The 25,223-nt window shown below is 32.3% G+C and overlaps 2 protein-coding genes across 2 annotated transcripts; both read right to left on the bottom strand.

Moving 5' to 3' along the window:
- Positions 1-51: 51 nt before the first annotated feature.
- LOC135134227 (uncharacterized) lies at positions 52-5,859 on the bottom strand. The gene is made up of 5 exons (XM_064062856.1): positions 5,754-5,859; positions 943-1,276; positions 684-887; positions 404-625; positions 52-353 (listed from the first exon to the last, which is right to left on the bottom strand). Exons 1-5 carry the CDS (start codon positions 5,756-5,758, stop codon positions 195-197), a joined length of 924 nt encoding a protein of 307 aa, XP_063918926.1. The 5' UTR covers positions 5,759-5,859; the 3' UTR covers positions 52-194.
- A 1,029-nt stretch (positions 5,860-6,888) lies between these two features.
- On the bottom strand, positions 6,889-21,382 carry LOC135134185 (E3 ubiquitin-protein ligase TRIM71-like). Its single transcript, XM_064062811.1, has 4 exons — positions 21,256-21,382; positions 14,519-14,832; positions 14,159-14,466; positions 6,889-9,735 (listed from the first exon to the last, which is right to left on the bottom strand). Exons 2-4 carry the CDS (start codon positions 14,801-14,803, stop codon positions 8,433-8,435), a joined length of 1,896 nt encoding a protein of 631 aa, XP_063918881.1. The 5' UTR covers positions 14,804-14,832; positions 21,256-21,382; the 3' UTR covers positions 6,889-8,432.
- Between the last annotated feature and the right edge of the window lie 3,841 nt (positions 21,383-25,223).

Genomic DNA, 25,223 nt, shown 5'->3' with positions numbered 1-25,223 from the left:
ACGAGGCCAATTCTCTGCTTGCCACATGTGAAAATAACTAGATCAGAGATATTATTTTGTAAAAATATTTTTTATTGAAAAAAACAAACATTTATTACATCTTCTAATCGCACTATTAATTTATAACTAAGTTAATTCAGGCTTACGATAGTCTTGTATCATTTTTGATAAATATTCAACAAAGTTACTACATATTATTTTTTGGTGAAAAATCTTTGCGTCCCATACTGCGGTCTTCTCTGCTGAAGTGGTATGTTAACTTCATTAGGAGTCCTAAATACTTGACCAAGAGAAGTTTCTGGTCTGAATGTAGCTCTGGTTACCGATTCAGGTGTGTTTTGTTGAACCCGCACCTAAAAATATCAGTATAAAAGACTGAAAACACATTTAAAAAGGTTCGTACTGAATTCCTATGTTGAACTGTTTGACGATCGTCTTGTTCATTTTCTCCTTCGTCGTAGTAGTTTTCGGGGTAAAATCTTTCAGAATAACGTAACGAGATATTGGGTTTTTGTTGATATTCTTCCAAATTAACTGGTTTGTAGAGATATTCGTTAACAAAATGAAACTGTGAAGATTTTTCACAGATGTTATCACCACCAGGAGGCATACAAATTAGATGGACCTTATCAGCAAAAATAATAGCAGTCAAAACAAAAATATTTTTCTGTATCTGCTTTTACCTGATGGAAAGTAAACCCTTCAGGACAAATCCAAGAATGTTTGGCATTATCTTGACAGTAATGGAACACCTCGCAACCTAATTCTTCATCCGCATAATACCCTGTGTTTTTACTTGCGCAATTAAACTTGGATTGCGGCAGCAAAACACTCAGACGATCAGGTTCTTCAATTTCTTCTTCTTCTTCGAGTTCTTTGCGTTCTTTCTACAATTCGTTACTTTTACTTTTACAAGACGATTTTTTTCGAGTTAAATTTTACCTCAGTAAGGGGCTCCTCTGGGTTTGCAAATTGTTGTGGTCCGGTTTTCCCAGGCCTTCCCACTTGTTGAACTTTTTGTTTAATAGGAATTACATTTTGATAAAGATAGGGATTTTGAATGTAATTTGGGCCACGCTGTGTTGCCGCGGCAGTGGCATCATTGTACTCTACTGCTGACGTAAATGGTGAAGGTGCCTTGGGGGTAAAACTCCGGTGGGATTTAGCTGATTCCGTATATCTGGGATAATTTGGTAATTCTGTGACTGGAGTTCTCGGCAGACCATGAATAAATTGTACGACTGTTAATAACAAGCTTGCCGTTAAATAGAAATTCCTGAAACAAATAGAGCGTGTGATAAAAATTATTCGGGTGGATACTTCAACATTGTTTGCTACTGCGTGGATGCACTTTAGCAGTACTCTGTTATGCAGTGGATTATGTTTATTGCGGATCTGATTATCATTAAAGATTGCCTAGACCGTGTTAATTGTGGTGTTTGTATTCATTGCTAACTGGAGTATGAAAAATAATGACTTTGTTTTAAATGCACTTAGCACTCGAACTAATTCTACATTTTTATATAATTTTTAACTGACTATAAACAGATTGTTGCGTGTTTCTATGTACTTTAGTAATTTTATTGTAAGGATTTAAATTTGTTGTACAATACTGTAGTGAGACGAATTAAAGAGAAATTTCTGTCGATTTGTATAAACTTAGAAAATTGGGTAAGGTAATAAGCGTATTAAGTTAAATCTAAAAAATAACTTAAAATGCAATATTTTAGTGAAAGTTATTCCGGCAACTATTAGTGTTGGTGTATAGAGGTAAATCAGTAAAGTGGTACAGATGTGGTGCCGATTTTATTCATGATGGCTTTCACTGGAAAGATAGCTGTCTGTATCTACACTTATTTCTATATAAGTGTTCAAAAAATGCAGGATATTTTACCTTAAAAAGTTTTTCCACAATTATTTTTCTTTTGGGTTCGACACAACTTTTACTCTTGTTATTTTGCACTGGAAGTGCTAGATATCTAATAAATATCAAAGTAGTCGCGCCATAAGGACGTAAAAGGTGAATAGAAATTCAAATCTTAGTTGACTTCTACGTAGTCACTAATTTAAGTACGTATACTAAACCTTAAAATATATCAACATTTAATTTTTTTGTTAAGACTTTAAATAAACTTTGGATTCCTGTGAATTAGTATTTATAACTTCATTAATGTTAATCCATCCGTTTTGTGGCTCTTGGTGATTTATGTATAAAATAAGTTTTTTACTTCTCGAGACGTTTCGTAGCTCCTACAATATTAAAAATAGGGCTCCCGTTTCCGTCTATCTGTCGTCCGTTGGCAGCAAGTAAGCAATCTCCGAAACTATACATATTTTGTTTTGGAATTTTAGATGTATTTTAAACATATTTTGTAGACATTGCTGTAAACTCTTAGGTTTTTTTTAGAATATGGAATAGAGAAAATGTTCACCAAAAACGTGATAACGTTATCTCAAAACTTATTTAGTAAATTTTATTTATTTAAAGGGTGTAAAATACTGTGCTCATTTACCTATGGTATATTAACTTAGCCTTAGGGTTTTTGGTAAAGAATTCAAAATTGTCTGACATCATCTTGATATCATCTAAAAATTTTGCAAAGTAACCAAATAAAAAATGACCTGTGCCCTTTTATACTCTTTATTTACCTATAGTTTCATAATCTACTCTATTTTTATGTGAACTTGTAGACGGGTATCATTAAAAAATAAAATTCCATCAAATTTTATGATTTATTAAAAAAAATTGTAAGGTAGTTTTCCGAAAATTTGTTATTTTTGAACTAATTCATAAAATAAATCGGTTTATATGTTAACCAAAATTTATTACTTATGCTCTGATCTGCTCCATGATGGACTGAATAAAGTTCGGCAAAAAATATAGTGTGGTTATTTTTACAAATCCATCATAGTAGGCTGCAGTAAATTCGCTTACCCGGGGAGACCTTCACCTATTGTAAAACAAATAAACCAATTGCAACGTTTCTCAGAATCTTATAGAAATTGTATAAGCTTTTGCTGACATAACAGTCGGTAAAATAAATCGGTTCGCTGATTTTTTTCCAATCATATTTATCAAGTAAAGAACTTTTATGTAAGTATCTCCCATCTAAAGGCGTGTTTACTTTTTTGTAATGGCGACATTAGCTTTCCAGGGGACTAAATAAATTTTAATTCATTTTTCAAAGATAACCCTTATACAAAAACGTAAAATATCACATACACATTCAATATGTAACACCGCACTGGAAAAATAACTCAAAAAGTGTATTGTATTTGCTAAAAATGTGCAATTAAAATATTTCTTAATTATTCATTTCATGATTAAATAAAGAAGTGTAGATTTTGTTGAATAATTAATTTACAATAAACATATGTAGTGTCTTGGATCGTTTTGTACCATCTGGAGAATGCAGTTAGGTTTTTACAATCACACGGGTTTGACATTTGAACTTGATGATTTTCCTCTACAATGAAATCCTTGCTTTTTACGTTTAGCTTGTCTACCTACATTCTACTTTTGTAGAAAGTGGATGCTAGTGAACAGTCTTAAATAATTTAATTATTATTTATTGCAAAATTAAGTATAGCTATATTTTTGCGGTTAAACAACGGGCAAAAAATTAATTGCATTGCACTCTATTTCAGTTAGTTCTTTTTTCAGTTATAAAAGTGCATTTTTATTGTTTTCTAATAGATGAAAAATATGTATTTTGAAATATTAAGAATGTTTGTATATGAACATTCAGTCAATCATTTCACTAGATAAAAGAGCACTCCTAAAATACCTGAGTTTGCACAGTTCAGAAAAATTGGGTTGAAATTCTTTAAACAGAATTTACCTCGCCTCTGAAGTACAGATGACGATGAACAGAATAATTTTAATTAGCCTTTTACCCAGTAATCAATTCATAGCTTTGGGAGTGATCTGTCTAATAAAATGACCAACAACACGTCAGTGAGAAGGAAAAGAGAGATCGACATTTCTATAAAAGTTGCTAAATATCGAGAATACATGAAATTAATTAAGCATTCGTTAAGATTAACCTGTTACAGTACTTCCTTAGCTACCGCTCGAGAAGTAAAAATAAAAACTGACGTCCCCGTTATGTTTATGTAGACCCTCAGTTAATAATTAAGAAATGATATTTGTTGTACGAGATGTTCCCTTCTCTATATTTATGGAATTTTTAATGATTTAAGAGTTATGTAACAATCTACAGTCACTAATTTATTATCATGAATTTTCATTCATGAGTATTATGTGGACCACTCTCTCTGGAGTCCGGAATCCACACCCATTGTTACAAAATTGTCTGCTTTAAAGGTGACAACACTTTCTTTAAATTTTACATGTTATTAAATTGTGACTGCATCATTAACTGTCGAACAATAGACTTATCTACTTATAAAATTATAACAAACCAACAGCGTAGGCTTCACATGCAAATACTCAATTTTGGAAAGCATAGATTTGTAGGAGAAAGTGTTTATGACCATTGTTTAAATCAATTTTAAGCGTAAAAGATTAAAAGAAAGATTCATTAACTTTTTTTACACATACTGAAGCACGTTCGTCGTTTATGTCGCCAATAAACATCGCTTTTAGATTAATGAAAAATTCTTTTTCACTTTTTTAATGCGTCGACGTCGTACTACCACCAAGCCAAATTAGCAAAAATCTTAATTGAAAACCTACATTTTTTTAATCGTGGTAAACTTTCTCTTTCATGATCATTGACCACGAAACTTGAAAAAATATATTTGAAATTCTTATTAGTAGTTTTACATGTTGTGAGGTAAAGGTCTAGGTCAAAATCTTGTTAGTGGGCCATCTTTTTTGAGCTTTAAATTCGCGATACAGTTGAGTGATTAAAACGTGCACACAAAAACATAACCACCTGTTATGAAATTAAATATCATTTGATAACAATTTAATACCACATTATATAATTCAGATAATTTCTCTTCAGGTCAATTAAATTAAACAATAAAAGACGGAAGAAATTTATGTGTAGTAACAAAATCTGAAGGTTTTAAAAAAGCTGAAATGGCTGTTTTGTTGCGACAACCACTACCGTTTTACACTTTAATGATTTTTGCAGTCAACGGTGGTTACACATTTTTATTTTCTGATGACTGCTTTTAAACTACACTTCGTCTTTGCAATCTCTGCATGACTTTGACACAAAAAAAATGCAACTTAAATTCTGAGGCTACTTTTATAAACATGTATTATTTACATACAATTCGGAGTAAGTGGCAGAAAACAAATCAATGAAATTGTCATGTAATAAACGTTTTTTCCAATGTATAAATAGCTTAAGTTAATAGGAGTAATAATTACAAATTCACTGTTGATTTCTAAATCACATTTTTCATTTTAGAACTTGCAGTCTTTTTGTATTAAATGCAACATAATTGGTATTACGTGAATGTCTATTAACGATTTAAAAATTACACTGCCTGTCTCCGCTAGAATGCGACCACTTTCATAATAGGTAACACACAAATCTTGTCATTAGCGGAAATTATCTGGGAAAAGGTCTGTGAGAGCTTAGAGCTAGTTGCAATAAACTGAGTTTCTACTTGCTGTTAAATCTATAAATTTTAGTAATTCCGATCTAATGCAGGATGTTAATATTAACTAAAAAAATTGTTGCATAAAAAGTTTTAAAAAAATTGTAAATTTTGGTGTCAACAGTTTCATACAATTGACTGTAACAATGCACAAATAAAAATGAAATACTTACGTCATTATGATTTGTTCTTCCTAGGTAGCTACCACACACCGATCAAAATCACAACAAAACCTTTACCAGAGAAATTTGTACCTAAATAACTTCTCTTAAGAAAGCATGTCGATGTGGTGGGGACTGTCCAGCGCCTTTACTTTCGTATCCTTTTTTAAATGATCTTACACAAATTGCAATAGTGCAGATTTACGTTAACACACAATTATGAACAGATATTTAGTTGCATTTTAAGACACTATTCGTAGCATCCCTCTTAGCATATTCTTAAATGATCATATACGCTCTGTTATGCAACACACATTCATTAAATATGGTAGTAAAAGTAAATAATGTGAAATAAGAACAAGTCCTACTGATGCCAGAGGCATGAAGTGAAATGGTATTTGGATCAGACTACCGCACAGGTGTAGCTTCAGACAGTGACCAGGTTCTTTATTCATTGGAAACTTTGGAAAAGGTCAGAGGACAAAAATAAATAAATCTTTTGATAGGAACTGTATATTACTTGAAATTGCACCACATAAGAAGGTGTATAAAAACTATGTAAGTATATCTCGACAATAAAACGAGTAGAAAAAAATAGCGAGTAATGGACTAATCACCGTTGTAATGCTCATAATTTGCAATAGCCCTACGAAAATCGTTAACCTACTCGCGTGCACAATTATTGCAACAAACGTATCTACATTCAAAAACAAACACAACACAAAAATAAAGCCGAATGAACTACCTGTCAAGAGCAAAAATCAATCAGCAGTATTCAAAACCATATTATTGATGTTGCAAAATTATGAATAAAATACAAAACACAAGGAAATATGATAAAAATCAAATAATCTATGTCTAACTTCTAATAAAACAATTAAAAACTAATGCTGCGGGAAATTAGTTTATTACGCAAATGATTGTGTGTATAAATGCTCTTCCACACAATCATTTGTATAATAAACTGAATTCCTTATATAACTAAATAAAATATCCTAATCAAAAATGAAATATCATGAGGTTTACACAAAACGCATGAAAATTCATAAATAATTAGCATTTTCTTAACAACTAATCGTTATGTTATTAATTTTTATCCTTAACAACTAACATGAATCAAAGTTTATAATTATAATCACTCAAAAGTTAATATACAAATTCTTAATTTAAGGATTTGTGTGTAGCCAATTTTTGACTGACTAATTCATGGGTATGGAAAATATTCTAAAATTGTTAGAATTTTCAAATTCGTCTAAAATTTACTAATTTGTAACACAAAAATTTTTCAAAATTATAATGACCGGTTTTTGATTTACTTACGAAGTTAACAATTAAAAAACACTAGCGAACTTACAATTTTCCGATAGAAAAGTTTAACTTTTTTATCGTCAAATTATGATGGTATAGCTCGCTAATATTAAACACATTCAAAGTAAGTACGACAAAATCACTTCAAGTCAACATTCGATTTTTGTACTTTGAATGTTTTTACTATTTAACAATTTGTTTACAATTAAAATTAAGCATGTTATGCCACACTTTAGTTAACACAGAAAACGAGACTAATGAATTGTTGCCCGTCAGGACAACACCAGGTACCTTTATTTAACATTGCTTAGCAAAATACTCTTTTCTTCTTTAACTTAATATGAGTTATTTTAATGGAGACCGCATGATACAAACTCTGCTCACGCTACATCCATGTCATTCAGCTTTCACTCATTTTGTCTTACCTATCGCAGGATCTCGAAAGAAAGAAGAAAGGTTGAAGTGTATACAGAATTAAAAAAACGGAATAATTATCTAGAGTTGAGCACACGTAAAAGGAAAAAAATTAAAGCAAATTCTAACTCTACTCACAATCAGTCTTAAAAGTCAGTCTCAATTGTTATAATGTGTACTTTCAAAATTCAGTATCAAATTCAAATAATGTGTATATTCACAAGTGATTCAAAGTGTCACTGGAATCTACAAATGCCGTTTAATTTTATATAAAGACCAGAGCTGTGGTTAAGTCTTGTTTTTGCAGACTTACTTAGTGGTATTTTTATTCGAAATCTGCTGCTACTAGTATTTACAGCGTTCCTAGGTGCAGATGACACCATGAATCACCCGTGAATAGATATTAAATATTAATTTTATTAATTAATTATATAATTATAATATTAACTATTACAATTAATATCTATTCACAATTGTTCATGTCACATCAGACTTGATATGAAATTCAGTCATGACAAGTCTGATGACATGAATAATTGTGAGCAGATATTAATTTAATTAATTTTATAATTAATTAATAAAATTAATATCTATTCGCAGATGATCCAAAATGTCACCTGAACCTACAAATGCTGTGAATTACCGTGAAGTACCGCATTTCGAATAAAAATGACACTAAGATCTGTCTACAAAACTAAGACAACTCTTTGTCTTTATATGCATTTATAATATTAAACAGCATTGTAGATTCTGTTGACATTTTGAGTCATCTATGAAATAAATTTAGCAAAGTCGTTTTTACTGTACAAATTACAGTTTATACGGTAAAAACGATTCGATGCTAGACAACACTTACACTAAGATGAAAATCGCACTAAACGATCTTTTTGAGGTAGGTGTATAACATACCTGAGAAGTTTGCGTTTGTAGTTACAAACTTAAGTCACTTTACATAACCTATTGTACAGATTAAAAAACTTGAATACGAGTATTTCCAAAATCAACGACAATTATTTTTCCAGTGGGACCAAGACAGAGTCCACTGGGTCTATCAAATTCGCCCTCTTTCTTACCAGGACGCCCGAGAAGAAATAGGAAATTTCCGCAACTGTCCATCACTTGAATGCGATGGTTCTTTGAATCAGCGACGATGATGTTACCTTGATCATCACAAGCAATGCCTTGTGGTCTCAAAAATTGTCTATGTCTAGAACCTTCCTCGCCTAGGAACTGTGGATGGGTCAAATTTCTATCAATCACTAAAATCCGGTGGTTGTTAAAGTCAGTAATCATAATATTGCCGGAAGGGGTGAAGCAAACGCCACGCGGAGAATCAAAATACTTCCACATCGGATTATTATCGAAGCCGAATTTAGTGACGAAGGCTCCGGTTGAAGTGAAAAGTTGGACGCGGTGGTTACGGGTATCCGAAACCACGATATCACCGTGAGTGTTACAAGAGACATCCCAAGGATAATTGAACTGGCCATTCTGAGACCCCTTCTCTCCAAAAGTCAAAACGAAAGTCCCATCCATCTTGAAAAGTTGAATACGATGGTTATCTTTATCAGCCACGACGATGTGGTTAAGAGGACTGACGCAAATTCCCGCGGGACGCTCGAATTCTCCAATCCCATTTCCCTGTCTGCCGAATTTGTACATGAAGACGCCGGTGCTGTCGAAGACTTGAATGCGATTATTGCTGCGATCTGCCACGATGATGTGCCCCAAACTGTTGCAGCAGACCCCCCATGGGCGGCACAGTTCCCCGTTTTGGACGCCTTCTCTGGAGAACATCTTAGGTGGACCGTAATTTATCCGAGTGACGACGATTTGATCTGAAACACCGTATACTGGACGGCAGTGTTGGTTCATGTCGAAAATGTCAAATGGGGGTGTTGAAGCTTGAGAGGTTGAAGCTACTGGAGGCCATGGCATTGAAGACAGCTCACCGAAAGTACTCAATATCGATAAAAGGCCGTTCTCTTCGACACTGAATGAGACGCTGTCGGTTTCGCAGGGAAAAAGTTCAGATTGAACTGAACGAAGAACTTTTAGTTCGTTGTGAACTTTTTCGTTGACTGCCACGAATTCGTTCTCGTTGGAAGTGCCACCAATTGAACTGCTTAGCAATTCTGAGAGACACTTTAGGCGACTGTGGGCTGTGCGGAGACGTTCCATTTGAGTAAGAAGACGAAATGCTTTATAACGCTGGATTTGGTCGATTCTCTTCATGAGTTCTTGAGCACGCCGTTCTAGAACGTTTATGTATCTGGAACAATATTGACAAATAAGCAAAAATATAGTTGTGGTTTTTAAAGTTCTACCGTTTGTACTACGGTAACTACAGGGTTTCAAGTTAAAGAAGTCGGTAAATTGTATTGTTTTCTATAGGGTACAGTTGACAAAAGTAGGTATTATGATACAACAAATACTAACTTAGCAGCTCTGCATTTTTTTCTCTAATATTTGGAAACAAGCGATTTGTAACTCTCTTACAAATATTTTTCTTGCTTAAAAAGATTTTTCTCACAATTTTGTGTTTTGCATGTTGTTATTAAATTAATTATGGAATGTGGGATAACAAACGTTGACGTAGAGTGTTAACTTTTAATTAGTTGCTTAATTAGGTAACACCCCTTTGACATAATTTTATTTATTTACCACAGTTCCCATATTATTAAATAACATTGCAAGGAAGCGCGTCGTCGTAAACCAGCCATCAATTCACTGAACTAGTTTAATAATTAAGTTACAAGTGAAAATTCTTACATAGGTAGTTACAGTCGTAAAAAATGACACACAAATGTTCTCTTAGGTCACATTATGCAATACTGTCTTTGAAAAATTGGTTTACGTAATTTCCTGTTATACTTATTTAAGAACTATAAATATTGTTGAGGAAAACAGGTTCTGGAGATGATTGAATTTGTAAATTTTTGCGATAACGTATCTAAGGAGAAAAATGGCTGGTTTGAAAGTAATAGATGTGAATTTAATACAAGTATTATGGTTAAATATTCAAATGTGTAGAAAGCAAAACTATGAGATATGATCCTGTAGTTTTCCACATTTTTTTCTTGACTTTATTTTTGTAAGTTTGGTACTACATATTTGTAAATAAAAAAATAGATTGCCGCTAGAAGTTTTAATTCACTAAAAGGTGTCCAATTTTTGTTCTACTCATGTCAGTTAAATACAAGTGACTTTTTTGTAACTTATGTGATTTTTTTCATGATGGTTACGACTTACGATCCATGGAACAATCATAAATTTGTAAACAATACCTTCCAATAGATTTGAAGGTTGCATTATTAAATTTGACTATGGTTAGTAGTAATAATGGTTGCGGTTTCGAATAAATTTGTAGACATCGTATCTCCGAAGGTTAAATACTCGTAAATTATGAATAATTTATTAATTGCTATTTCGGTAAAAAAATCAAAGAAAAAACAGAATTACTAATGCCTCGTCTTAACAGATAATATATAAAAATAACATATCTTTTTTTTAATACACACATAATACTTCTTCAAATATATTTTTGAAGTTTTAAAAATAGGTCCTCGTCAGATTTTACCTGCTATGGGTATAATATAATTTTACAAGCTAGTGGATACAAAACGGCGCTCCTACATATCTAATTATTATCATTATCATTATTATTAGGAAGAAAAAAAAGTCAAAATCCAAAGTCTTTTCATCTGTTCAATTTTTGAGGCATAACATTTGACTTATTTTTTTAATGGGACAGCCTATATATTTCTATTCTGATCAGAGTCTTCGAAGACTTTATAACCGTTTAATATCGAAATCACTATTTTCCAATATCAAGATTTTAATTTTACAAATAGAACACCTGTATTTTTTGTGGTTTATTAATCCACCCTTATTTTTTGCTTTAGACAACTAAATATTTTGAAAAAACAGTTTTACCTGACTGCTCTAAAATCTTGGAAAGGTTTTAAAGTTATGGTGAGTTGCTAACCAAAATTTGTTTATCCCCTTCAAAAACTAGGATCTTTGAAATGATGCTAGTTTTTGAAGGCTACGATTTAAAGAGGCAGTAATATATTGCAATGAAAATACAAATCGTATGTTCAGTAACATATTGGCCGATAAAATATGAACAAGAAAAAAAGGGGACATGGAGTAACATAATATCTTGAAATGAGTAGCTCAATGAATTGGTGAAGAGTTATTTATAATTGGGCAGTAAAGTGAATAAATGGGCAGTCACGCGTAGGCAGTTACTAAATGAGAATCAGTTGGATAGAAACATTGGGTTAAGTAGTTCTCATACATATAATTATTTATTATTTAAGTTTAATATAATTCGAGTAATTATGTTTGACAATTTTAAATTTTATTGGTTTATTTAGACTGACTGAAGTACCTTGTATTATTTTAATATATTATGAACCAGAAAACCTTTTGGTACTAAAATATTTTTAAATTTTTAAATGGAAATATAGTTTAGAATAAAAATAAACTAATTGCAAACATATCCATCGAAATAATAAAAAATGTTAAAACTTATTGTATAATGGAGATAAAATATTTTTTCTTTAAATAAGTTTTACAGAGGGCTGAGAACTGTCCAAATATTTATCTAACTGCCCATTCAAACATTTTACCGCTCAAGTAATAATTTTGCCGCTAATTTACATAATCTAAAACCTACTAACTAAATTATTGTACTGGCGATATAGAATTACACCGGGTATCTGGAAAATGGATTAACTCTTCAATACGTTATGTACGGGGGTTTCGAGAGTCCCAAAAAATAATTTAAAAAATCTTGATGTAGATTAGGAAAAAAACTTAATTTTATAAAAATAAAATTGGCAACACTGCACGCACCTAATGCGTGAATATAGTCTTTGCCATTTCTACTGAAACACCACTTGTTGATCCTAAATTTGGCAACGCTCATATTCAGACAATTTTCTAACTAAAAACCGAAAACTGTTAGCAATTGCTAAATTTTAGGCAAAATCAACAGGTGTTTCAATAGAAATGGCAAAGACTATACCTCCGGCTTACTTTCTGATTTCTCAGTAACGATGGTGACTGAAATCCACCTTTTATTTTTTTTAGGACAGTAACCATAACAACCAGTAGTCATTAATCGTTGGGCAATATTATTAATAAAACAAGCTGTTATTTTTCATTAATAAATAAACAAAAAAAAAAACATTTAATAAGACATTTATAAATTATAAACAAAAAATACTTGCCAAGATAAAACAGATTTTGGGAATGATATACCGTCTAAGAAAAAAGAGGGTGGGTGGGCGGGGCTAGTAGCTGCTAATATAAAACTGATTTTGGCAAATGAGATACCCTCGAAGAAAAGAGGGCGGGTGGGTGGGGCAAGTAGCTGCTAAGATAAAACTGATTTTGGCAAATGAGATACCCTGTGAGAAAAGAGGGTGAATGGGGCTAGTACCTGCTAAAATAAGACAGATTTTGGCAAATGACATACCCTCTAAGAAAAGAGAGGGCAGGTGGGTTGGGCTAGTACCTGTTAAGACTAATTTTAGCAAATGACGTATCCCAACACAAAGATCCCCCAAAATTGTTTTAAATAATCTACAAAAAAATCTCCATAGGCTCCCAAATACACAATGGATACCCAATTCTATTAAAATCCTAATTAAAAAAAAACTGCGACACTCAAGACTTTCAAATTTGTAAAAAATAAAACACCAATAAAAGCAACAAAACACCAGATTCCTTTAAATTTATCCGAAAATAAAACACAGGAACCAATTTTAAAATTATTGTAACTCCACCAAAATGTGAGAAGAATTTTTTACTATTTTGCCCAGACTCGCTAGTTGATTGTTAAGAGCGTAGCGAAGTGTTAATCCTCCATTTTCCAGACACCAAGTATGACTAATCAAGTCCGTTTTTTCTACTAGATAAATTTTATAATTCAGTTTAATTACCACAAAAAAAAAATGTTGCCCATATGAATTATTAACTGTCTAATGCAACTGCCCGGATAGTTAAAAAACCGCTTAAATAATTAGTTCCTATTTCAAAATTTTGCTAGATAAATGCTATTGAAAATGTATCTACAAAATATTGCTTATCTACACTTGTGTTTTATCAATAATTGTATGTTTCTTTCTTGTACAGGATTTCTCAAAAATTCATCACCTAATGAATCAGTGAAACTGAAAAGTGTAGCATATTTTTTAAATTTTATCACATCTTATTAATAAAAACAATTGCATCAATTATTGTCTCTATTTTTAAATTCTACGAGATAAGAATCTTCTCTGTTAGTTACTTACGTGTCAAGTATGAATTAATTTTTTTGAAGTGTCATTTCCGTTATTTAAACACTAAAAACTGGTATTCTGGAAGATAAACTTTGCCTTTCAAAAGCGTGTAACCCAAGAAATGGAGTTTTTGAAAAACATTTTTCTGTGTCATTTTTTGGTACTTTCGAAAATTCTTCCTAAAGCTATAGACAAAGTAAAATCTGGAAAAATTTTAGTTTTATAATCGAGATCGCAATGAAAGCATCACACAATTCTAAATCTGACCCAAAATCTTATTTGGTGCAATAAACAAGTTTTGAAGTGTCCTGAAGATGCCAAACCTGACAAAATTTGTTGAAATGTGTGGTAATAAACATATTTGACATGCAAATATTTCATTGAAAACCTTTGAATCCTCACCTTTTGAAAACGGTTTGAACTTCACACGACGTCTTTTGCAGTTTCTCATGAATCTTGGTAGACATAAAATTAACTCTTTTCATTGCATCTTCAACAGCATGTATTGCACTTTTTGTTTCGAGATTTAATCTCGAATGCACTGAAATCGGAGTGTGCTTTTCTTGTAGGTACGTAATTTCATGTTTTGCATGATCGGTTAGAATACAGTCGCTGCAGATTAATGCAACACAGGTTCCACAAAACAGCCTTGCAGGCCATTTGTGAGTATCACAGAGTGTGCTTGTCATACTACAAGGACTCACATTTGCCTGCAAAAAAAGGTGTAAATATTTGGTTTAGTGGGAATTGTGCGTAAAGTACCTCTGGCGAACTGATTTCCGAATCTACTGTTATAGGCGACGTAACAATATTGCTTGGAAGCGCACTAATTCGATGATCTTTGGTTAATCGTACGCGTTGGTGGGCTCGGACGCAAGGGCCGCACAGAAGCTCCGTGCAATCGGTGCATCTGGATGTGGCTGTAGATCCTTCATCGCAGTTCCCGCACATGTCTTGCAATGCGACCGAGATGATATTGCACACGAGACTGTCCATATCATTGGAGGTCGAAGAGCATGAGGACGTCGTGTTCCTGTTGCAAGACATTTTGGGACTGGTGAGGACGCTTCCGTGCACTGAAAACAAATATAATAAAAATAAATATAACTGCAACTGCACGAACAATAATAATTAATTGTGTATCTGTGACGATATACACAGAAAGTGTGGTGAGCTATTTGGAGCGAGAGAAGCTCGTGACTGTTACTATCTTCTAACATATAAAATTCTCGTGTCACAGTGTTTATTACTAAACTCCTCCGAAACGGCTTGAGAATAGGTCGTAAACTATTTTTTATACCCCTAAGTAATAAGGGTGGCCCACCCAAATTTTTTTATTTATTTTTTGGACAAAATTTTTTATTATTTTTTTTTAAGATTTGACATTAAAAAAATACATATAACCTTAAATTTTCACCGTTCTACCACCAACCCCCATTTTTTAATAACTATATTAGTATCTTTACTTTCATCCACAGATGCGCAATAGGGTTGCAAATTTTTATGTACTTATAATTTATAATTTAATTTAATTATGATTTATTTATTTTATTTTATTTTTTATTTAACTACCAAAATAATCACTAGAAATAATTTATATGGCAAAACAACGTTTGCCGGGTCAGCTAGTAGCATTATAAAATTCTACACGGTATGAAGTTGTGAAATTTGAAAAAACAAGAGTTTAGTATCTGTTTGTTCTAACCTGGAAATTTATGAAATTAGTTTCTCACTTAATAAAAACCGCGCATTTTCGAAATATTTGGTATGAAATTTAATGTATCATATTTTTTTCAGGAAATGGTAAAAATTGGTGGCTTCATTTAACGTTGTTCCTATTTTCATCAAAAACGAAATTGGTATGATGAAATTGGTGATATTCTTAAATATACCCACTGTTTTTTGTGAATTCTTATTATTTGATTTTTTTACATAAATGCACTAGTTTTAAAATCACACACCCAGTATTATACACCTAGAGACATAAATAGTTTAAACTAGTTTATTATGTCAAGAAACAATCGAAAAAAATGGTTAGTTAAATTTGAACCTTGGCGGGGGAATCACAAAGGTTTTAGTTCCCTACTACGTCGTAAGCTAAGGAAGTATTTTAAACGAGTCCATTGGACAACTAGCTACTTTTATATTTTCTCGACGTTTAATAGGTCTGATGTTTGTCCGGCTTTTTATTAAACAGACTCTTCGAAACTACTGGACCGATTATTGTCAAATTTTGTGTATTAGGAATATCGTATAGATGTAACGCTAACCAAAATTGGGATGATCATCTCGACCATGGTAGAAGGAGACATGGTATAGGCATCCGATGTACCAATTTAAAAATGGTCTGCGCATCCATTTGTGACGTTAGGTGGCATCAACGACCTTGTGACTCTTGTGAGCTTCGCTAGGGAAGTCTAGGGAATTTCAGCTTGAGTTGTCAGTGCTCTGTCCAATACGTCAATTAGTTGTCGGATAACGAACTGTATTTTAAATTTCGCGCTAATTTCACCCCACTTGACGTCACACCCGATGCGTATGCCTATACCATGTCTCCTTCTACCATGATCTCGACCAACATATAGGATAACGTCATCACCAAAATTTATATTAGTAAGGGCCGGTTTATCAATGCTCAGTTAAAAGTGTCTGTTAAGTAACTGTCAGGTAAGGGTAACTAGCAGTTAACGGAGGTAAAGTGTTTATCAATGCACGATGTTTCTTCCAGTTTCGTAGCTCGAAGTTTAGCTGTTACTCTCTTAAGTTGGTAACGCGCACCCCACTGGAAATGAGTTGTGATTGGTCAGTTCAAAACTACCCCGACCTTGAAAGTTCCGTCAGATTCGATCCGTATTCGGTATTCAACGATTGTATATCGCGTTTCACGTGATCAATCATGAAAAAGCAAAATTTAGCATTAGAAAAAAAGTATTGGAAATTAAAAATGAAACAAGTAGGTACACCTATAAATAAATACAGAGAGATCGAAAAATAAATTAGTCAAAGTTGTCCATGCACGAAAAGGCGTTTGTTTTAGTTTAAAATAATTTTTGATTAATCGTCACGTTGACAAAAGTAATTTGCACTGTTATCAAACGAAATTAAAGCTTTTTTGTTATTAGAATCTTCAGAAATGGGATAAATTTTAGACAAAATTGGAAAACGGTGATTTTAATTCATTCTTGTGTTTTAAAAGTAGGCGTCATAATTCGAATCTCTAAACTGTCAATTTGACATTTAATAAAAAAATTAAATTACCCTACCACCGTGATTACGACAAACGGCTTGTCGTGCATGGCCTACTTCGATTAATTTCTTTTTCGATCTCGCGGTATTATTAGATAGGTTTTTAATTTTTGGTACCCACATTAAACCTGGAAAATAATCAGCTAATAATGAGTGTTTTTCTCATCTTTTCTCTGTCAGTTTGTTGCACAACATAAGTCCTCATCAAAATATTGTTAAATTCATAACAGATTTATTTGGATTTGTTAGGTTATGTTGCCACTAACTGGTGGATAACGTTTTAACTGACAGTTTGAACTGTCAGTTAATTTATCAGGCACTTTGACCACCAGTTTTGAGCTAGCGGGTAATGATAAACAGGTTAACTCACAGACAAGCTTTAATTGCCAGTTACTTTAACTTAACTGCGCATTGATAAACCGGCCCTTAATCATATTTAAATTTTACAAAGTAAGATGCTCCAGCACATCTGGTTTACGATGCCGTGTTTTTTACCCTAAACAAATTTTTTGGGGAAAAAAATCAAAATTGTATAACAACATTTTACAACTTAATTTTGCAACTGCAAAACCGGATGCTCTGAAGATTTTCAAGCGTTTTAAGTTAATCGTAAGCATGATAAATCCTTAAATCAATTTTTTTTCGTTTATCCCCCCCTAAAAAATGATGAGATCATTATACAATTTTGCCGAATAAAATGTTCCTTAAATTTTATTTAATTACGTACTCCTGCATGTGTGATTTAAGAATCAGTATTGAGTTTTTACCGTAGACATGCTGATTTTTGGGAAAAAACTCGAAATTTTGTGTCAAAATTCAATTTTGAAATTGCAAAGCCGAATGCTCTGAAATCTTGCAAACGTTTTAAGGTTATAGGAAGAGTTAATCAAAGTTTATTCGTTTTTTTAAATTTTATAAAATAATATGCTTTTGCATGCGTGATTTATGAATCCGCGTTAAGTTTTTATTCTTGGGATCCAAATTTTTTAGAAAAAAAAATTAAACTTTATAGCAACATTTTACAATTAAACTTTGAAATTGCAAAGCCGAAAGTTCTGAAAATATTCAAGTGTTTTAAGGTTACTCTAAGCATGATAAATAAATAAAAATCTCGTTTATGCCCCTTGGGATCCAAATTTTTGGGAAAAAAATCTAAACTTAATAACAGTATTTTACAATTTAACTTTGGAACTGCAAAAACCGAATGCTGTGAGTTCTTGTAAATATTTTATGGTAATTGGAAGTATCGTAAAACGTTAATCAGAATTTGTCCGCCGTCTTACAATTTTACCTAATGTTCTTCAAATTTATAAGTGTTTTTTGGTAAAAAAATAGTGGTTAATTAATTAATCAGTCCTCTCTACGCTGAGAAGACGGAATCAATTAAATTTCATTTAACTGCTGATGCTTGTAATCTGAATGTGCTAATAGTCGTATTCTTTCGAAGTATAAACATAAACAGTCGAAGTTAAGCATGTACTAAGAAAGTAAGAATATCTACATGTTTCCCACTGGTTATCTGCTTAAAATATTTTTCATATTGTCCCCGCAACCGCGCATGGGCTGTAGGGGTGTTAGTTACACCACTCGTTGTTACTTTATAGATTAGCTCAAAACGAAAATCGCAAAATCAAATGTTATAATTTTTTAAAAAAAGAGGAACTTGTCGGAGTATACTTTAAGGACGAAGGAATATTTATGTGAGCAAAATTATGCATTGAATCGTTATTCTATCTCAGATCAAATAAAAACTTTTTTAAAATTTATTTAAATATTTACTACCGAAGGATAAGATACGAACACAGAGAAATTTGGATTGTAACGTCCATAGGTGTGGCATAAACTGCATTTCTGGTGAAAGTCAAAAAGAATATCAGAATTCTGTTAAAGAATAAAAAATCATTTCCGGAGAAACCAGTCATTTAATATGAATTTTAGACGTTTTTACTTTCCGAACGTAAGCTAATTCAAACTCAACAGCAACATTTCCGATACTTCTTTAATGAACATTTCCGTAGTATCGTTACATGTTTATAGAGTGGTGATAAGTTCGTTAACCAAATAGTACTCTGAATGTTAAACGTAATGCCAAAAGGTTAAATACTAAATAATACTACAAGCTTTATGTTCAATATATTTGTCGAAATATAAAATATTGAAAACATTATTTTGTCTCAATTATCGAACTTATAATAATATAGCGCTTACAAAAGCACTAATGGCAGCACTGTGATTCAGGCAATTTGTATTACTTTATAATTATATCCATCAAAGTCAAGTTTGCAAACTATCTCAAATTTTAACAATATTCAAAGGGGTACAAAATTATTTCAGAGTATTTTTTGGCATTGATGTACACTGTGTCCAAAATATGTCTGTTAAGGCTGTTATCGGTGCTGTTTGCAGATAGCAATTTATTGTTTCCAATGTATATTTTAAAAGATAACGCAAGATATATATGACAATGTAACAAACATTTTATGAAAATTCGCAAATTGTAACATGTTGAGCACCTCATTTTTAATTGATCTCTTTTTGAAAAAACTTTTCGTTGTAATTTAATGTATCAAATGAAAATATTGTGGAAAATTTTATGTACTTAAATGCAATTTTGGCGAAGAAAATTATTTTCAGAACTCAATCACCCCTTTATTTTGAAACGTCAAATGCAATCTCTAATTTTGATGACAAAAAATCCTTGAGCTAAAAAAAAGGTGCATTGACCTGTTAGCATCTGTTTTGCACATCTGTAAACAATGCCGAACGCTTTGGTGGTTGTAAATTTTTGTTCGCACAGATATCCCACCAGCACACTGAACAAACATACCCTACCCCAAAACACCCTTGGCAGGTAGAAAGTACAAAATTAAGCGAATGTCCCTCGTTTTTCAGCCTCCAACTAATACGGGTATAATAATACTTAGGCCTGCAAAAGCCCGATGGCCACCAGATGCCGAGATGCGAAACCAGTTTTCTGACAATAAACACGTACAATGGTGCATTTCTGAAGTTTATGGCCAATCCCTTTTGAAAGTAGAGATCCTTTTGTAACAAGTGAACATGTGCATTGCATTGTTTAGGATTGCCTGTGGGCGGAAAATTTCCAAATTTGTTAAAACATAGAATTTCACGTTAAATCACGAATTTTAGGGACGTATAAAAGGGTGTTTCCAAAGAAATTCGTATTATCGAGTCCCAGGAAAACGAATCAGGGGAGCCAGCAAGCATGCGCTTTTATGTTTACACCCTCTGCCAGTGATGACTCGTGACACCACTACTAATTTGTTATGAATGCATTAAATTTGTAAAAACTGCGTTATAGTAGTGACGATCGTAGAAAAAAGTACCAATAAATATCGTCTTCATATTTCATACAAAATATCCCCCCAAAAAATCTTTGTTTTTGGTTATCACAATTTTGATAATTCTGGTCTGTTTTGAAAAATCCAAGCTACATAAATATGATTAGAACAAATATTTTTACTGTAATGTACTAAGCAACAATAGTGACTCTCCGCTACTGAGTTTTACATTCGATAACTTTCTAAATCAGAGGTTCTAAATTCATATATTGCACGGTCTACGATTCTTAATGTGTGGTGCTTTTAGCCACACGCTTATTATTGCCACGTTGTCGTTTCAATATCACAAAGTCTTGTAACAATTTCGAGTGAAGAAAATAGAAATAATCGATCAAATACATCGCCTGTTTGAGAACCACTGTTCTAATTCTCGCCCTGCACTCACACGAAATTGTTTGCGTAGGTCAGGATTGGAGGTTGCTGCTAGTTTCTATAACGGGACTAGCATTCGATGCAAGCAAAAGAGGATCGTTATATCTTACTACGGCCATTGTGAATCAGAGAGAGAACACTGTACTTGACCTTGAGCCTTGAAAATATATCCAAATTGCAAAGGATTGTCAGAATTTATACTTTCAGCATTTTTTGGTGTTGTTAGTTAAAAATTATGTACTTAAGTTAGAAGTTCAACTCGTATTTTGAAAATAATAGTCAAAAATGAACTTGAGATGATATTTGCAACCCACAACAACGCGCAATTAATCATACCAACAAGATAGAGCTCCTTTTTTCAAGCTGTGGCAAAAACAGATTTTGAAAAAAATGTCAAAAACCGCAAAGTTTCTGATTTTTGTGTAATAAAAATGTAAAAAATGCACTTAGTTTAGGCTAAGTAGAGTTACACAGCTTAGAAATAGGAGGTTATGATTTATAAAGACGTTTGTGACTTACATTATTCCATAAAAACGGCAGTTTGTTGGACACTTGCTGACAACACCACTTATCTCACTTCTATGTTGTGTCGCACTGAGACTGCGACCTTTCTTGATGGATATCAGGAATTTCGTACACTTTTCCGCCCTTCCCTTCCCCAACTAGGGGTTGCATGTCCCTCCCTATGCGCAGTTCGCATAAATAGGTTTCTGCCAATGGTCCACAATGCTCGCCAAATCAACCATTGCTCTGGACTCTACATTAGTGAAACAAGATAAACAAAGACATTAGCTGTAGGAAAAGTACAAGATAAAAAAGACCAATTTTATCAGTAACTGATATGAGGCTCTTATTAACATCGACAAGACAAGAAATGATATGCAGAAATGATTAAGCGTTGGTTGAACTGTTTTCAAATTAGCAAAAAATATATCACTGTTTAAAAATTATTTCATTTACAAGATCTGACATACTGTCTCATGGTTAAATTGTTGATTCCAATAAGACATCAGTAAAAGATTTTCTTTAATTGATATCTTTTTCTTCTACGTTTTGAAATTTTTTGATTGCTGCAACTATTTATTATTTTATCAGATTTCATGACCATGACACCAACAACAGCATACAAATCAGTGAAAAATTTAATTACATACATTTTTTAGTCGCATTTGATTATCATTTTATTATCAAATGATTCCAAAGTCAACAACTTAGAACCCCTAAGAATAATTTTGTAAATTGTAAATTAGTAGTAAATTGTAGACAAATATTTTGACTAATTTATCGCATTGTTATTACAAAAATTACAAAAATAACGCTGTGCAGACTTAATTCGATCTATTCTCTTATGCAAATTTGAGAGATCGTCTAAAATAAAGCACGAGTTAGTTTTTCTTCAATTGTTGGTCCGAGCGTCGCATTTTCTTGTTTGTTTCAAGGCTGTATTTTAACAGCTTTGAAGCTCTTGTTCAACGGAAGAACGGAAACAAGAAGGTAGTAAACACGTCTTTATGGTGTCAACCCAACATCTTTCGCCAGTACTCAACTCCCTTCGGACTGGTCATTAGTTTTGCATGGCAACAGCCTTCAGGCAAAAATATGGATTTTCTGGGTTTCCAGTTTTTTAATCATGTAATCAATGTATTAACCAATAAATGATTCATGTTCATCGCTTTGCTTACTCTAAAAGTTCTTACGCAGAACAAAAATCGTGGACATTTCTATGTTTCAAGGCCGCAACATTGTGTTCTACGAAACGGAGAAGTTTAAAAAATAATCGCATGTTTTCCATTTATTCCCTGACTAAATTTTTAATTTCGTCTTTATTATAAATTTAGTTTTCATTTTAGGAGTACGTTAATATAATTTATTATATCTAATATCTGTATATAATGTACACTGACCGGCAAAAAAACCGGCCACCCTGAAAAATTTCGCGAAACCACTTAAAAATTATTAATTTAATTAGTGATCGTTATTTTATTAAAGAATCATTCACTATTGACACACGATGTAGAAATTAGCAAAAAAAAAAGAAGACAATTAAACGCAGAATTAAATTTTATTTAACAAAATAACAGAAACAGACCAAGTACGATATATATTTTTTTAAATAATAAATTGTTGTAAACAGTGTTTCTCATCATTTGATTATAAGTTTGGCAATTAATAAACGTTTTCACGCGAAAATAATTTCGTTAACTCTTGCAGACGTCTCTGAAAGTGTCGCTCTGTTTCTGTTATTTTGTTAAATTAATTTAATTCTGCGTTTAATTGGCTTCTTTTTTTGCTAATTTATACCTAATGTGTAAAAAGTGAATGGTTCTTTAATAAAATAACGATCCGTAGTTAAATTAATAATTGTTAAAGCTTGGTTTTGCGAAATTTTTCAGGGTGGCCGGTTTTTTTTGCCGGTCCGTGTATATTAATCAAAATTACTCTTGGTAGCACTATATTATCGTATTTAACAAAATCAAAATGTCTGAGATTATACAAAGAACAAATAATAAAAATCGGTCTAAAGTTATTTAGACATAACTTCTTAATCGAACAAATCCAGTTTGTTCGAAAAAAAAAATGATTTTACAAAATTATATTTATTTTATGATAACACCTATGAGTAAAAAAATGTAGATAATACCATCACAGTGTAGAGAAAAACATTCGCGATAAGGATGGGATTCGAACTCACAGTGACAGAGCACAAGTTCGATAATCTGCCACTTAACCAACTACGCCACGTATGTACATACCACGAAGTATTTTCTGCATGAGCTACATATCAATCACATGAAACGCGTGGAAAATATTGCACAAAAAACATGTAAAGTAACTGTGATAAAAATCAAGGCGGATTCATAAATCACGAGTACAGAAGTCTATTGTTTTATAACACGCGAAAAAGATGACGGGACTTCATCTACGTACTCTAGAATTCATGAAATGTCGAGAAGACATGAAGGTAGCCATTTACCATATGGACCTATTATGTATAGTATTTCCCTAGCTTCGCCCGGGAAGTGAAAAGTATATATCAGACACCGTAAGTATAGTAAAACACGAACCAAAGTTTTTCGCTCGTCTGTTTCAAATGTTTCTAACTCTATATTGACTTCTTCTGAAATATTATTATATATGCATTATATATAATCTGCCATCATTTTTGACTTAAATTATTATATTAATCCAATTATGTATTATTTAATTTTGGAGTTTTTTCCAAACACTACACAAAAGACATATCAAAGTTGGTAAGATACTAACATTATGTAGTTTCAGAACAAATATTCATTTATTTGTGTTGTGATAGCGTTCTATTTGATTTATTATTTGTGAAGTTTAATTTGGCAAATCTAAAACTGTGTAACTGTGTTTTCATTGAAACATATCTCGTTCATTGCTGGAAATATCAACTGTAAAAGTCAAATTTAAACCCACTTTACAAGCGATAACAGAAAAACTGTACAGTTGAATGAACTGAAAACTGAACAGTTGAATGAACTGACCCAAAAAATTTTTTTTTCTAGGTACGAAAGTCTAACTGTAATAGTATATTACATAACAAGAGTAGTAAGACTCCCATTACACACGAATTTCGAAGTTTGAGCCACGAGCGATAGCGAAAGTGTGTAATGAGTTTACCACTCGAATTCTGTACTATATTTTTTCTACGACTACTTACCCTTTAAGTAAAAAAACATTTTTTTAATATTAAACAGTGTTATGTCACAGAAAATATAACAAAACATGAATGGAACACAGCATTTAAACGTTATGGTAGTAGTGCAATTATGAAAAGGTAGAGTCATAGTCTGATTATAATGTGATGTAGATTCCTCGTTATTAAAGTTATTGGAGGTGGACGGACCAGACTCTATGTTGTTATTGTTTAATTTTATTTTCCGGCGTTGAAGGGTTGTAATTTATTGCACTTGCAATAACATTTGCTGTTGAAGCCTTGTTCTGAATTGATTCTTCAATGTCGCCTTCAGCGTTAACATATCGCCACCCACGTTTACAAAATAGTGGCTGACGACCGCCTGAAACAATGTCCGGTGTACAGAGACAGAGCAATTTCTTTCGGAATTATACCAAACTTATTTATTCCAATACACTGTTTTGTACATTTTTCATTTCTAGTTTAGAAAGAAATTTGAATTATTAGCGTTCTGGCTAGAAGGGCGAAGATTCATATATTTTTTGCATATTGAGTAAAATGTATTAGACACTACAAAAGAGCATTGTGTTTTGGTTTTAAAATCGGGAATTTTAATGATAAGTGAATTCCCAGTATCTTCTACGTCATCAATTTTCATATTTTTCAGTTCTTGCTTCTGGCAGGCGCCACTTAAAACAATAACACAAACGACCTAAAATAATACGTAAAATAAATGTAACTAAAAATTAAAATACAGACTTTCATAAATAAATATTTGCTATTAGAAAGATTTTTCAAAAAATCTTCAATTTGTTGCAATCCTAGTGTT

The sequence above is a fragment of the Zophobas morio genome, unplaced genomic scaffold (genome assembly GCF_036711695.1).
Source record: "Zophobas morio isolate AGI-343-1 ecotype UQ-CSIRO unplaced genomic scaffold, CSIRO_AGI_Zmor_V1 ptg000023l, whole genome shotgun sequence".
Lineage (NCBI taxonomy): Eukaryota > Metazoa > Arthropoda > Insecta > Coleoptera > Tenebrionidae > Zophobas > Zophobas morio.
Note: the sequence above shows the minus strand (reverse complement) of the source record. Positions and strands in the feature narration are given on the sequence as shown.